This window comes from Pleurodeles waltl, chromosome 6, assembly GCF_031143425.1.
Source record: "Pleurodeles waltl isolate 20211129_DDA chromosome 6, aPleWal1.hap1.20221129, whole genome shotgun sequence".
Classification (NCBI taxonomy): domain Eukaryota; kingdom Metazoa; phylum Chordata; class Amphibia; order Caudata; family Salamandridae; genus Pleurodeles; species Pleurodeles waltl.
Window position 1 is genome coordinate 1,595,622,160 of NC_090445.1, and position 16,700 is coordinate 1,595,638,859.

A 16,700-nucleotide genomic window follows, 5' to 3' on the forward strand; every position below is an offset into this window, starting at 1 on the left:
GCAAGTATATTTAGAGAGCCTTATCGTAAGAGGCTGCGGTATTCACTAAAGTGAATGGAGAAACTAACAAATATTTATGCACTTGGAAATAACTTCTGAAAAAATTAAGTATCACGTATTGGTGAAACTTCTACTGGCAAGATTCTTGCAGTGCAAACGGCTTCTCAAACGTAACATTTTGTTCAATATATTAATAAAAATTGGTTATTATGGAAAAAAAAAAAGTTACTTACCTGTACACTGTGGGTCTCCAGTATGGCTATCTCTCAGAGATTCACATGCTTGAATCTTTCCCGCTGTCATGGTGGGAGTCCCACCGTATTCAAAATAAGCAGTACAATGTAAGTTCATTAACAGAATAGAAAAAACAATTGATGTTGTTAACCAATTCACATTGTTATAGCAGACCCAAACTCCAGCCAATCAGAGGTTAGACCCTGGACCACTCTTACCCTGCAGAGCCAGCATACCTCAGATTTCGAGCACAAGTGTAGTAAGATATACGCGTAAGGTATAGAGGTGGTGAGCCAAAATAGGGGAGGTAGGGGGGTTGCATGTGAATCTATGAAATATATCAATAACAGAGAACCACAGTGTACAGGTAAGTAACGTGTTTCTTCTCCTGTATTGAAGCTGTCATAGCTTCACATGCTGGTACAGGATAGTGAGCAGTAAGTATTGAACAAATGGACGAGGATTAGTTGAAACCACTCAACAGAGGTACTAAATAAATGAGACCCGAAGAGCCAAGAATAATAGATACAAGTTAAACAAAACAGTAGAGATAGAGCAATAACACATTAAACGAAATACACTTCAATTAAATAACGAAAACACTATTTGTACCTTAATGAAAGAGGGGACGCTAAACTGCTTGTCCAACTGCGGCATCTGCTTTCCATGCTGTATCCAAGCAATAGTGTTTGGCGAAAGTATGTGCATTCGACCATGATGCTGCTCTGCAAATGTCCGGAAGTCATAACCCGGCAAACATAGCAGCAGATATAGCCATCTTTCTGTTGGAATGTGCATCAACCTTTCTGGACAGCAGTCTTCCCCCTTTTTCATGGCAAAAGCAATTTTTGCCAATACCTAACGGGCTATGCTGCTTCTAGAGAGTGCGTAACCCTTTCTGGGTGGAACAAAAGATATGAGAAGCTGATCCGATTTTCTGAAGGACTTTGTTCGGTAGATACAGAATTTCAAGCAATGTTTGACGTCCAGAGAATGAAGAGCCCTTTCCACAGGGGAAGAACAGTTCTTAAAATAGGTGGACAACACAATAGGTTAATTTAAGTGGAAAGTACCTTGGTTATAAACTTAGGGTTTGCTCCTAACAAAACCTTATCTTCCTTGGACTATAGCAAAGGCTCAGTGAACGGAATGGCTTGGATTGCGCTGACTCTTCTAGCTGACATGAGGGTCAATAGTAGTGCTGTCTTTGATGAAACATATTTCATGTCCGCTTTATGGATCGGTTCAAACGGTCCCTTCATGAGCTGGGAAAGACCTGTATCCGGCTGCCAGGATATTGCAGGAGGTTTTTATTGCTGGAAAAGCTCTGAATAAGCCCTTCATTAATTCTTTCACGAGTCTAGTTGAACACAATGATATTTAACCCGCTCTTCTGCAAAATCGCTGCCAAAAGCACCTTTATAGAAGAGTGAGCAAAGTCGGACTCCACCAGGTGAAGAATACATGGTAATAACTGTTTTGGAGAAGAAAGAAATGGGTGGCTGTCATTTTTAATACACCAGCAGTAGATTCTCTTTCATATTGCTACATAAGACTTATTTGTGGAAAATGCTTTTGAATGATCCAAGATCGACTTGAATTCTGGTGGTATACTCTGGGATCCAAATTCATTGTTGTGAGGTGCCATTCTGTCAAACTGAAATATTTTATTTGAGGATGCAAGACCTAGACGTTGCTCATTGACAGCAGGTTTACTATTGGTGGAACTTGGACGTGTGTGGACAAAGGAAGGAGGAGGATCACCAATACTGTCTCAGCCATGCTGGGCGATGAAGGGAAGAGTGGTGCAGACTAGCCTCTGATTGGCTGGAGTTTGGGTCTATTATTAGCCTCTGATTGGCTGGAGTTTGGGTCTATTATAACAATGTGAACTGGTTAACAACATCAATTGTTTTCTTCTATTAATGTACTTATATTGTACTGTTTATTTTGTCACATGTCAGGTTGGAATCAGACACCCACCACTGAAGATGCTCATCAGGCATCTGAATTCTGTCCAAAGATATCCCTGCAATTTTAGGTTCACTAAATGCAAACGTTCCACTGCAGGGCTGCATGTGTCCACAAGTAAGAGGCACCAATAATAAAAGTAATTCTCTGAGAAGGCAGAAAATGGGATTTAGGCTCATTGATGGAATATCCCAGAGTGGAGAAAAGAACACTGTTGTCTGAAAATGGTCCAGCTGAGGCAAGCATGCTTCAAGAGCCAATTGTTGCGGTACAAGAATATGTGGATCCTTGACCTCTGAAGATGAGCCACAACCACCAACGTAGCATGCATAAACACCAAAGGGGCTTAGGTCTGGCCTAAGGGCAAGGCAGTGACAACTGTAAGTACTCCAACCCCATTAAAACAAGAGATCATTCCTGTGGGCCTGCAGGAGCGGCACATGATAGTACACACCTAATAGGTATGGGCATACAATCTATTCTTTTGGAATCAAGACAAGCAGAATCTGAGCAAGTGTCGTCGATTTGAACTTCTTCCTAAGGAACAAGTTTGAGACTCATGGGGTCCAAAATAGGAGTCAGACACCTCTGCTTCTTGAGAATCCCAAAGTTCTTTGAACAGCAACCATGGCTCCTTCTGCCGCAGGCACCATTTCAGACACTACCTTGGTGAGCAACATCATCTCATCTTGGGAAAAAATAAAGGCATGATCCTCCAGATGTCAGAGCAAAAACTGAAAGGATAAACCACAAACGGGGAAGGGCTTAATACTGACAAACAATTTGAAGGGCGTGCACAGAGTGACAGTGGAGCATACTAATCCTGGCTTTATCCACAAATGGCTCCAAATGATCAATGAAGGGGATATTACAAGAGGATGGAAGGCAATGGAGGAAGACAGACACTTCCTCCATTTCCCTCTCCCCCAGAAGCTGTGAAAAGATGGCAAGCTATCTTGAATAGCCTCAGAACTTCCAATACTGTTGGTGAAATTGGCAGGAAAGGGAAGTAACCCCAAGGACCAACCCGTAGCTTGCTGTCAAAGCATTTGATTATAGATTCTGCATCATCACCAAACAATCAAGCCCTACATATTTATCAGAGAGGTTTGGACATCCCCAGAAAATCTGATGGCACACATTCAAGCATGGCATCTAATACAACACTGGTGCCCATTACCCAGCAACACAATCTATGGTATCTAGGCCAAACCTCAAAGTTTATTTAGCCACATCCTGGCACTGTTTGTGCAAAGGAGTTTCAGATATCTTTCAATAAAACAAACACATTCTCACGCACCCTGCCAGAGAGCATGAGTATAGCTAACTACTCAAGAAAACAAACAGCATTCAAGGAAAGAAGCACTAGGGTAACCAATGAAAAGACTATTGCCCATTGTGCCCTCTTTCTTTGATTCCATTTCTGAAGGAGCTGTGTAAAAATAATTTGCATTTCACTTAATGGTCGAAATCTGACCTTTGAGGCTCTCAGAGGTAGGATAGTGCTTCAGAAAAAGTAGGATCACCTGGAGGGAGGATAGTGCTTCAGAAAAAGTAGGATCACCTGGAGGGGTGCAGTCTTGCAAATGTGTGAATAACAGACTGGGTTGAGAAATCTTTGCACCAGGCTGATAAGGGGCTCATTGGGGGCTTCATTAAATTGTAATGAGGGTTCTCATGCATAGGGGCAGGGCCACAAACATTCTGTCAGAAGATGGACCTTAGGCTTCACTGGGGAGGGGGGGGGGAGAAAAACAAATAACACCTCCAGGGCTCTGCCACCACAAAAGAAGTACTCACAAAAAAGGGCAATGGCACTACTTGCCAGCACACATAAGGTAATACAAGGATTTCCAGGTCCAGTCTGCCATCTAGGGAGATTTACAAAGTGAGAAATCAGACGGTGAAGAATCTTCAGTTAAAAGTATCCATTAGAAGGAGTTACAACTAGTAGAAGAGATTTGCTGATCAACTTCTCATGTTACTTAGTGGCTTATTTAGAGTCTGGCAGACAGGGTACTTAACTGCAAATGTGGCAGAGTACCATGACTGCCAAACAGAAGGTGTGTCCACTCTTTTTGGAGCCATGCGAACAGTCATGCTTCCAAGTACAGTGCCCCTCACCAGTTCTGCCAGTGGTAACCTTAGACCAATGGCTCAAAGGAGTTTGGGCTGCTGGTCCCAGTACCTCAAACTGTCGCCCCTATTTAGACCATATGGCCTGACATACTTGTTTCCTGTTCGGGACCGCCAGGAAAAGCCTGGTGGTCCAGAATAGAAAGAATTTAAAATTACTCCAAAACCCTAGAGTACACCTCTCCAGGGGCCACTGTGATTACTTTTTTCATTTTACAAAAACAAACTCCCGTTTTGCAGCAGCGCCACCGAAGGCAGATGGAGTTCTCTAAATAATGTGTCCGATAGTCTACCAGGACAGCAGGGGTCATTACGCCCACTTCCCTTTTGGGCAGTGGGCCACCCACCAAACTTTGAATTATTCTCTTATTTATTTGCTTCAGAAAATTGTCAGCTGTTCATCTGGAAAGCTTTATAAGTGATGCAAGTTGTTTTGTGTATGTTTCATGACTACAGAGGCAGCCATTTGAGGGAATCAAGACATAGGGTGATGAGACATTTGTTTTTGTAATTCGAGAGAATTCATGCAGCAAACTAAAGTATAGCTGTAAGAAGGAAGACCAGTGAGGCAAATAGTCCTATAGTAAATTTTAGTTTTTACAGAGTTTGCGCTCTTACCAAAATGCGCTCCTGTAGCAACCATCTATTGTGATCATACTTTTCAGCAGCTGACACAATGGACAATGTCGCAGTGCTTGATACAGTCCAATATGATTACAGAATAATGAAGCAAAAACTGAAGAAAGAGGTTTGCCTGTCACTAAGTGTACAAATAATTTTCTTGATGTGTTATCTGGCCCAGAAAATATTTTTAAAAAACAGAGAAGCTGCAATGACAATTGCTGCATATCCTTAGCTTTTTCCAGTGTTAACATGCATGAATGAATGGATTGAATATATCAGCCAACAGCAACAGACATGACTGTCTATGAACATGCATGCAACAACAAGACCCAGTACAGTTGCAGCGATACATGCTTTTGACTAACCTCATAATCTTTAATCGTACCCTTCCAAGGGCATCCATCATTGGGACAAACAGCAGGCAGACTTTCCACCTCTCGACGAGCTGCATTGTCTGGGAATGCCTTTGAAGGAAAACAAAATTACAACAAATTACTCCACAATCGAAGGGATAAACTATACACTACATTATCAAGTTTATCAAAGTACGTTTCCCAGATCCTGTGCCTCACCCACAGCAAACAACCTGCTTTCTTTCATGTTATGCCATTAGGAGTGTGCTGGTACTGCCATTCTCCGAGGAGGCCACCACTTTGAGAAGCACAGAATGTGTCATGTCACCGCAGTCCTCCAGTGGTGGTGCTGAGACTCCAAAGAGCTGGTGAACATCAGGGAAGTGGTAGACCTAACAGACTGCCGGGTATGAGGTACTCCAATTCCCGAGTCAGAAAGTGTTGCAAAGCTCCATTTAGTGATCAGGGGTTTTAAAATAGCACCAGAGGAGAGAGCTGCAGGATCCCAGCAGCAACACCAGGGATGGCGGTAGTTAGTCCCTGAGTGGGCATGCTACAAATCTGGCCTTTGAGTCACTGAGTGTATTGGATGCTCAGGCGCTTCTGTGTCTGGACTAATGAGGCATGGGAAAGTGGAGAAGAGAGGAATAAAGCAGTACTAGACAATTTCAATCAAGGAGATGATGTTCCCTTGAATAAATCTGCCACATTATGTCAGTAAAATGGAGATGGGCTAATCTGTGCCTTGTCGTTTACAGTTGGAGCATAATGCACACTTCCTAACAGGCCACAATGCAGTCTCACACTTTCAAATCTAGCCATACAATAGAATTTCTCGTTTCAGGTTTCCAAGGGTTACTCCTTTTTGCACCAACATGCACCAAGGTACAGCACAATCCTAGGGCTCATGCACAGCATTAAAACATTCCTAATATAGGTCACATAACGAAGACACTTTATTCTAGCACTCACATGCAATAGTGAGCAGTGTCTAATGGAAAACTGGTAACTTCTATAGTTAGTCACAAATAAAACAAAATTAGGTTTTTCTGCTGTTTCTCTGGAATTCCTTAGAGTAGTTATATCTAGAGTGGGGTTTATCCACTGAAATGCCAGAATATGTTGTTCTTTCAACCGTTCCACAATGTACAGGGCCAGGCGTTCAATATTCTTCTGTGTGTGTGTGTGTGTGACTTTGGTACAATTATAGCATACAGACAGTTTTGCCATTGAAGTAGTGCAGAATTTCCTTGAGAATTTGCATAAGGTGTTCTCATTCATCAGAAAACGTACTTCTCATTGAAAATTAACTGCTGTCTTACCAAAATTAATGCATCCTACTTTTAACCTTGATCATAAAATGGATTCAAAGTATATTTCATGGAAATAGATATTTCTTTATATATGGTAGGTGTGCTAATAATATGCAGCCTTTCTCTACCGAGTAGCTTTTAATGGTTTTCCAGAGAAGGTAGGCAAATTAATTTGTGTACATGTCCAACTTTTCTTGTTAAAGTGCTGTCAAATTTTCTTTTAAATGAAACTAGTTAATCTGCCTGCGTATTCCTCCAGTACTTCATGTGCTGCTGAAAAATATGTACATATGTTGGCTCTACAGACGACTGAGATATTATCTTTCAGGAACAAAGATGTCAGAAAAACCAATTGTTTTATGTTCCATACCTCTAAGCCATGCCAATGTCAGGAGCTCCGATTCCAAAACAATTTGTATAGATAAATGATTTTTTGAAAAATGTAAATGCTATAATCTTCTGAACAAGCAGCTACCAGATAAGCCTAGAGCTCATTTGACATGAAAAAACTTGGCCACATGGGTTGGGGGATAGCGTATTCTTGACCACATCTCACCCACTGGCAAGTTTGAAACTAATGTGGGCAGAACCTTCCTAGAGGACTAGGCAATAAAAAAAATACTATATTAACCAGCTCAGTCCCATATTCTCACGCGGCATGGTGAGGTCAACAATGATTGCGGACTGCACTGAGCTTTGACAAAATGGAGAAGGATGACCTTTATTCCTGCCTCATGATTTATGGCCCTGCACCAGGAAAAGCAATGAAACTACTTCTACTGGACACAAAGCACTTACATAAAGTGCAGAGGCCTTTGTCTGCAGTCCTATCACTCAACTCTTGGGCACATATAGGTAGAAGATCATATCGCATCTGGTCTCCTACTTAAGATAGATGCGGTCAACATGGTAGTGCCAACCTGACGAACTGATAGGTTGGTTAAAGTAGCGAGTCACCAATCATGGTAGGAAAATATTTTGTAATAAAATAAAAATGAAAGGGGGGTGTTTCTTCTTTTACTTTCTGTCTCTCTCTTTTTCATTCATAGCAGCAATGCCAACATACAGAATGATTATATCTCTGTTATCATCCTACAAATTACTTGTTTTAGCATTTTTTTAAAAGCTCACGAGTAGAATGCCTCTAACACTGGTAAACAAACTCAATTTTAAATGAAAAAAGTGATAACACTTTCAGACCAAGTGAGTACGTAAAATCATTTTACCCCTGTGAAACATCATACAGGCTCCTCTGAAAAAGTATTTAATTCACTCATTTAATGCATTTCCATAAAACAAATTACAAATCTACTTTATGCATCGGTTTTGAAGGAGGACATGTCAATTTATTTGTGTTTTATTGGGGTATTTATTAATTGCCAACATGGTCCAGGTAAGCAGAGAGTTGTAGAGAGCAACAGTATGCATAGTCAACATGTGAGGATACAGACAATTAGGTATGTTTTAAATGTGAGGCCCACGAGTAACTACAATGATGTTTACACTACTATCACTTCAAATACAGAAGCAAGTTCTTCCATAACCAAATTTGACAGAGCTTTTCTGGAAAAACACTCTTCAGCTAGTTCTCCGTATATGCAGTCTCCTCTCGATCTTTACACCTCAGCAGGCTGTGCACCAGATGCAGACTCTTGTAGGTGAATCCATTGCACCTTTTGTGGAACGTCGTTTTGCTTCTTTTAGCAGGTGCATACAACCTGAAGGCATATTTGTGGGACTTTCTACACGAGGAGGCAGTCAGGCTAAACTATGTCGAAGTGCAATGGCACATCCTGCAGAGGAACATCGACAGAATGAGAATTAATGTTGGTTGTGTTTTTTTTTTTTTTTTTTTTTTTTTTTAACTACAGTGCTTCATCAGGATTGGAATATTAGTGTAATAGGTCCATGGAATTCACAGCAACCAGGACATGCAGTCTGGGCAACATTTATTTGTATTCTGGCCCACAAATTGATTTCAAGAAACCAACAGGAGTTGAAAACCGTACTTAGCGCTTCAATATTTAACAATCACGGTAACTCCCCCAAAACCCCCGGCTCAGATTACCTGCTTGCTATTTTACTCTCCTACTAAATGAACCAACAAGATAGGCATATTCCTTTTCAGGGCCAAATGCACCAGGTCAGGGAACACCAAGTGCGTCCTTGCAACAAAAATATCTGGTAACCAAATATCCATGGGTGAATCACTCCAAAGGTAGAGAAAATAAGAAAGTTAGCCTCCTCGGAGAGTGCTATAGCCCTGGCTCTGTACCAACTGTTATATTTAAAAAAATATATATATATCATACTGCATGTGCATGCTGCATGTGTTCACCGGCAACATAAATGCTTCTAATTTTGAGGGTAAATTTGAAAGCAGGAGGAACACAGAGAATGATAGTCAATTTGCAAAGATTTTACCGTAACAAAGGTTGAACCTAAGGTCTCCAAACAAGTCAAGTTCAGTAAGTGTCTTTTATGAAGAAGCTCCTTGGTATTCTCAGTCATGCCTAGGGATGAGGCGACATGCACTAGACAGTTGTTGCCCTGTAGTAACAGGCTGGCTTAAAACTCCAAAAGAAAAGGGCAATATTGCATTTGTGAATGTTGGTACTCCATTGGGTCACAACAGTTATTATTGACTTTTTTGCATGAAGAGGTTGGCCTCAAAACTAATGAGGAAGCTAGACTAATCTATTCTTGTGGACTACTTTAATCAATGTGGCTGGCTGACACATTAACTCCCGTGATGACAAAAGACACTGGGAATAAAATAATTCTTTGAATGTATATAAATTGAATTGAATTAATGTTTAAATGCTTTTGCTTCACTAAGGCAATAAAAACCTTATATCATGCTACAGGCTAATTATTTGAATAGAGAAAATGTACAGTCACCATTACCAACAGTCTAGTTTGAGAACGTTTCATTACAGCAATGCCAATTATAAAGCTATGACTAGGAGAAAGGAACAACAGATGCTCAACCCAAAAAACAGAAAGTGATGCATTGTATCATTGTATTGCATTTTCGGTGTCGCGAGCGCACTACACGTGGGTCACCTAACATATAATGGGACCTATCATGGGCCTATGAATAATTACACACACGTTAAGTATGTGGAACGTTGGAATTTACCTATTTAGGCAACTATACGAACCGACTGCCACTGGACCACATTTTTGACGGTTACCTATACACAGTTCCATAACACAGCTCACCTATTCTCGACGGTTCCTTCTACATAGGGATCTATCGAGTCGCACTTTTGGCGTTGAAAAAGTCACTGAGTGCCGAAACACGTGTTGGTTGTTTTTTTTATTAGACCTACTAAGGGCTGTTATTGTATGTACTATAAGCACATGGACTGTACCATTTTAAAGAACAGTGTTTAAAGAACTTCTCTTGTTTTACTAAAAAAAGTTATGAGGTCACAAAGAAACAGTAAAAAGAATTGCTGCAATCTCATTTTGCACTAAAGATTGTTCTTTGTATTATCATTTATTCAGTTAATTACTTAACCTGCTGAATATATTTGTGACTGAGTGCTGTGATCCTTACCTAATACATTTAAATGTTCCTCAGGGCCTATCTTCAGCTGGAACCTATGTGTACCTATGTGTACTGCCTTCTTCAGTCATGACAATTCCTCAAAATACATTTCTGAAAGCTACCAGAGCCTGTTAAAACATTGGTAAAGAAAACACAGACTTTGCCCTTAAGCGAGTCAAAACCTCATACACCATCTGTCCAAATGTATGGTTCTGATTCTTTCATTGTTAAAGAAACACTATTAGTCTCTTTATGGCACACACATTTTCTGTGTTTAAGGCTAGGCATCTGTGTGTTTGTGGATCACAATTACTTTCTGCATGCGGGGCAAACCAGCTTCAAACGCAGGACATGCTGTGGATATTTCCTTATCTTGGGCCCTTTTTCTGGTGCCTTTAAATTAGAAGTTGTTCACTCGCTCCCCTCCTTCAAAAATGTGTGAAAGCTCTTGCTATTCTATTCAATGTTTTTGAAGAGTAATGAGGACAGTGAGAAACAACCACGCAAGTGTAATAGCAGTGCTCCTGCATGGTTATCTTAAATAAGTGAATTTATAGGTGATCCGCATGTACACTGATGAAACCAGAATGTTCTACAGAGAAGAGAAAGCGCACCAAGATTTATATTTACATTTGTTGAAAATATTTAACTAAGGCAATGCGAGAGCAGCCTGGTTGTTTTAAACGGGCATGGTTCAGATGGTCTCCATGGTGGCTTAATATGTCTCACAGTTGCTTGTCCATCTTCTTTTTACTTTAGGAAGGATACTAGTGGTTATTATAATGTGAGGTCAAAGGAAGACTACAAACACAAAATGAGTAATATGTTACTCATTTGCAACTGATTTAAGAGCTATAGGTCACCAGTTTCGTTTCATGAATGATTTTCCAATCTCGCTCGTTAAGATCTCGCTCATTGGCACAGACATTTAATGTTAAAGATGCTGATGAAGATCCCATGATGGAAAAGCAGACGTTCTGCACAGATGCCAAGGGGTGCCCATCCCTGAAGTTGACTCACACAGGGTGCCCACCTCTGGAGTTGACTCACCGTCATACTTTGAGGACTGTAATAAGAAAGAGGAGTAATACAGAGGAGGGAATATTTGCAGACAACTCGGACTGGTCCAAGAAGAAAGCACACTAGAGACACACTGTTTGCACATATTATATTCTTGTTAAAGCACTCGTCTCATATCAAAAAGTTTCTCTCTGAAAGACCAACACTAAGGTCCTGATTTAGACCTTGGCAAATGGGATACTGCGCGACAAATGTGAAGGATATCCCACCCGTAGTTTTACAAGTTCCACAGGATATAATGGAACTCGTAATATGGCGGACGGAATATCCGTCATGTTTGTGGCGGAGCATCCAATCCGCCAAGTTTGTAATCAGGCCCTTAGTGTTGCAATATATGAACTCCTCATGTTTTCAATATTTACACTTACAGAGCTTTGTTCTAAAATGGAAACACCTTCTTCATAAATTCCTTCCTGAATACAAGATGCACACTTCTGGGGGCCAGAGCTAGAAGAGAAATAGGGGATAAATCGATTAACATATTGTCACCAATGAAAATAAACTGGCATATGTTGGTTCATTGCAGCAGCTCACTACTGGTATTTTTCTTATATTAAAAATTAGCTTTCCTCTGAAATCATGACAAGGTTACACAAATCCCAAGGAAAAAATACAATTAAGCATTACTTACTGGTAACCACAGAAGGGAACAACTGAGAATATCACCAGGCACATAACGGATCAAGGAGTGAAACGATAGCTTGAAACAGGTCTTTCATTCCCATATATAAATACCTTGCTATTCCAAGACAGATGATTTGTTAGGAAGTATGTATGCTGTAAAGCCTAACAGTGAAGACTACAGTAGTTTTAGACAAGTATATATAATGATGAAAGATGTTTTGCTGATCTTTGACAAACCACCTAAAACAAACTCCTAAACCAAAAATGTTTCAGTATGAATGCTTTTTGAGACATGGTCTAGACTTAGCATTCAAAGGTTTTCAAAAGGCAGAAGGACACTCTCTGTAGACATTGTCAGGGACATAATAGTTTTTCTTTTTTTAAAAAGGAAAAGATAAATTGAAACATGGACCCTAAAAGCCACTATATTATAGATGCAGAGTTGCATTTTCAGCTTTCTTCAGTTTCAGCCTCTATGGTACTATTTTCATCACATTCAATCCTTAGTTCATTCAATGTATTTTTCAGTAAGATGTAGTGAGGCCTATATCATCACACTTATCACATTTATGATGAAAAATATCTTCTTTTTAAATGATAATATAAAAAAAATGTGGCCTGTAGATTGACACACACAAAAAATAATGTTTTACTTAAAGTTCTTTGAATCCCGTACATGAGTAAAGAAGTCATGTAGCGTTTATGACTGTCAATGAAGAGCTCATTATGGAGAATCAACCATTCAAAACAGGTGCTACAGATCCGATGTTGTAGTGAAGTGGTTTATGACACTCCAGGATTCCACCATGGGGTAGAATGTAAAGTATGTCACCAGTAGATTCCTGGAGAGGTCATATGCCTTGAGGGAAAGCATTTGTACTGACACCCCAGATTACTATACAAGCAGTAGTTTGTTTCATTTTATGACTCCCGATTCCACGTGTCACGTGAAAGCTTTTCTAGTGACTGATAGTAAGGAAAAAAGAGCCACTTCTTGTATGAAATAGTGGGAATAGTGAAGCTAGCGTGTCCAAGGGCCAAGTTCTGTCTTCATCTTCCAAAAGAGAAATGAGTAATTCTAGTTTGTCCCAAGACAATAGATATGCAACCTAAAGAATTTGTATGCAATTAATCACCCGATAAATTATCCCTTCCATCTTGGTAATCCATTTTTGCTCAAGTAGGAAGAAGTACCCCTATGTTATTGATATTTATATTGTTGAATATTTATGTAACATTGCCAAAATATAGTATTGTTCATAATTTGCTAAGCTTATTATATCTTGTATGCACCGCTGGAGTTCTTCAGTGGCAGATGACAACTTTTTTGCTTGTATAAAAAGAAGGACATGTAGCAAAATGATTTAGGTCACTCTAGGATTACAACCTTGGAATATAATGTAAAGTATGTCACTGGTGGAATGCTGGAGACAGCAGAAGCCTTGAGGTATTGTTGTTAAGAGGATGTTCAGTTGCCAAATAAAGACACAAACATTTTGTGTAGAGAGCTATCACTACAGATGAGTTGGACTAAATTCGGAAAGATTTATCTCCCAAGGCTGACTTACCTTGTGACTTGAGTATAAACCTTTAAGCCTTCCCATGTAATCAGTGACCACTTGCATAGTGAAAAAGGATGCACGAGAAGATTTCCTATAAGGCGCAATAGGAGCTGAAGCTAATATCAAGGTCATTTTCCTGGATGCCCCGTAGGGCTGCTTGACATGCATTTGTTGATGCTACCCAGGCAGACTGGTCCGAGACACCACATTTCATCTCCCTGATGCCCCTTCTCTCAGAATGGGTGTGGATGAGAAGGATTAAAAAAAATGGTCATGTTCCTGTCTGAAGCAGAGTAATGGAGCCTTCCCCATTTCAATAAAGTACAAGTTACTTACCTTCGGTAACGACATATCTGGTAGAGACATATTCTAGTTGCAGATTCCTTACCTTAGAGTTTCCCCCAGGTGTCAGACTGGATCCGGAGATTTTTCTTCGAGCAATAGCCTTGCATGGCGGTAGGTGGCGTCTTAGTCGTCGTGATGACATCGGGAGTAGTACATAGATGCCGCCCTCGCGCAGTGACGTCAGTTTCTTTTAACGACTTTCCACGCCAAAGCAGAGAGCTGCTAAGAACACCGAGACTGGAGCACCAGAGCAAAGGACCTGAAAGGGGGAACCCCTGTCCCTAGAAATCAGTTCACAAGCGGGGAGGATGGGTGGGCGGTAAGGAATCTGCAACTAGAATAAGTCTCTACCAGATATGTCATTAGCGAAGGTAAGTAACTTGTACATCTGCTCGAGACTTCTAGTGGCAGATTCCTTACCTTAGACTAGATACCCAAGCAATGCCATCCTCGGTGGTGGGCTGCAAACCAAGATCATACTAGGAAGTCCTGCAGGACCGAACGACCAAAGTAGCCATCCGGACGGACCGGACTGTCCAGACAGTAGTGCTTAGCAAACATGTGCAGGGACGCCCCCACGTAGCTGCCTCACAGATTTCAGGACAGGACCTCCGCGTGCTAATGCAGTGGAAGCAGCAATTGCTCTGGTGGAATGAGAACGCAAGCCCTCGGGAGGTTGCTTCTTGTGCAGAGCGTAGTACATTTTGATGCAAAGAAGCACCCATCGAGAGATGGTACGCTTTTGCACCGCCTTCCCTTTTTTTGCACCCACATACCCAACGAAGAGTTGATCGTCTCCTCACCCACGCACACAAAGCCCTACACGACCAAGGCCCGAGCTACCTCAACAGCCGAGTCAACTTCTACGCTCCCACGCGCCACCTCCGATCAGCCAACCACGCCCTCGCCGCCGTCCCCCGCATCCGAAGAGCGACTACAGGAGGAAGGTCCTTCTCCTACCTGGCCGCCAAGAACTGGAACTCCCTCCCGACCGACCTGCGCCTGACCCAAGACCACCTCTCCTTCAGGAAGAAGCTGAAGACCTGGCTATTCGAGCAGTAGCGGCACCCCCCCCCCCCAGCGCCTTGAGACCCTACGGGTATGTAGCGCGCTTTATAAGTGTCATTGATTGATTGATTGATTGATCGTCCACCCGGAAATCTTTAGTACGATTGAGGTAGAACACCAACGCTCTTTTTGGGTCCAGACGGAGTCTCTCCTCCTCATGAGAAGGATTTAGGAGTGCATAGAAAGTAGGCAGAGTGATGGACTGGCCTACATGAAAGGGTGTAACCACCTTAGGAAAGAAAGAAGCTTTAGTGTGCAACACTACATTGTCTGGGTGCACAGACAAGTATGGAGGCTTTGAGGAAAGGGCCTGAAGCTCACTCACCCTACGAGCAGAGGTGATTGCAACAAGAAAGTCAGTTTTGATGGTGAGGAGCTGCAAGGGACAATTATGCATTGGCTCAAAGGGAGTACACATCAAATAAGTAAGTTCAAGATTGAGGTCCCAGTGAGGCATGATAAATGGAGTGGAAGGAAATAAAGGGGTGAGTCCCTTTAGGAATCTACTCACAATAGGAGATTTAAAGAGTGAAGGATGATCAGGTAGCTAAGAAAGGCCGAAATGGCAGATAAATACCCTTTAAGGGTGCACAAGAATGAACAGAAGAACCTCGGACAGAGGGGCAGTAAGGGGATCAACAGATTTGTTGGTACACCATCCCACAAATTTATTCCAATGACAGGCCTATACAATTTTGATTGATGGACGTCTGGCTGCCAAGATAACATCGCAGACTTCGGGTGGAAGGGCAAAAGCCGTCAACTGTCACGCTCAATTTCCACGCATGAAGGCGGAGGTTGGACAGGTTCGGGTGAAGAACCGTCCCCTGTTGCGGGGACGGAAGATCCGCCCGAAGAGGCAGTCTGAGTGGCGGATCGATTGACATGCTTAATAGCTCTGGATACCATACCCTCCGTGCCCATTTCGGAGCCACCAAGATGACTTGGGCCCAGTCATTCCTGATTTTCTTGGGAACTCTGGGCAGAAGAGGTATAGGCGGTGTAGGAAGTTGGCTCTGTATATACTATTTCAAAGTAAGAAATAGTGTGCACAGAGTCCAAGGGTTCCCCTTAGAGGTAAGATAGTTGCAAAATTAGATAATTCCAATGCTCTATTTTGTGGTACTGTGGTCGAGCAGTAGGCTTATCAGAGGGTAGTGTTAGGCATTTGTTGTACACACACAGGCAATTAATGAGGAACACACACTCAAAGACTTACTGTAGGCCAATAGGTTTTTATAGAGAAAAATATATTTTCTTAGTTTATTTTAAGAACCGCTGGTTCAAGATTTGCAGTAAACACTTTAAATGCAAGGATACTTTAGGAACTTTGAATAAAAGCAATATCATATGCAGTCTTTGTAAAAATGACAGTAAGCTATTTTCAAAGTGGACACAGTGCAAAAATCAACAGTTCCTGGGGGAGGTAAGTAAAGGTTAGTTTGTGAGGTAAGTAAAACACTTAGAAGTTCCAGTCCTGGGGCATAGGCAGCCCACCGTTGGGGGTTCAAGGCAATCCCAAAGTTACCACACCAGCAGCTCAGGACAGGTCAGATGCAGAGGTCAAAGAGGTGCCCAAAACACATAGGCGCCTATGGAGAACAGGGGTGCTCCGGTTCAAGTCTGCCAGCAGGTAAGTGTCTGCGTCCTCGGGGGGGGGTGACAGGAAGCCCCTTCTGGGGCCATGAAAGGGGCAAAAAGTGGATTGTGGGGGGCGAGGGGCAGAGGAAAGACCGAGGGACTGAGCCCTAGCCTGGGAATCCTTGCATCTCTCCAAGGCAGCATCCGCTTTGTCTCCGAAGAGACGTGAGCCATGAAAGGGCATGTCCATGAG

The 16,700-nt window shown here is 41.8% G+C and overlaps 1 protein-coding gene across 3 annotated transcripts in view; it reads right to left on the bottom strand.

Annotated features, from left to right (window-relative positions):
• The window catches only part of TRAF2 (TNF receptor associated factor 2), a 429,606-nt gene that overhangs the window by 276,785 nt on the left and 136,121 nt on the right, over positions 1–16,700 (bottom strand). For all 3 annotated transcript variants that reach the window (XM_069241424.1, XM_069241427.1, XM_069241425.1), the window contains exons 5-6: positions 11,636–11,714; positions 5,331–5,429 (exon numbers count right to left, since the gene is read on the bottom strand). In XM_069241424.1, the coding sequence (XP_069097525.1) occupies positions 5,331–5,429; positions 11,636–11,714 (178 nt within the window). The remainder of the gene's footprint in view (positions 1–5,330; positions 5,430–11,635; positions 11,715–16,700) is intronic.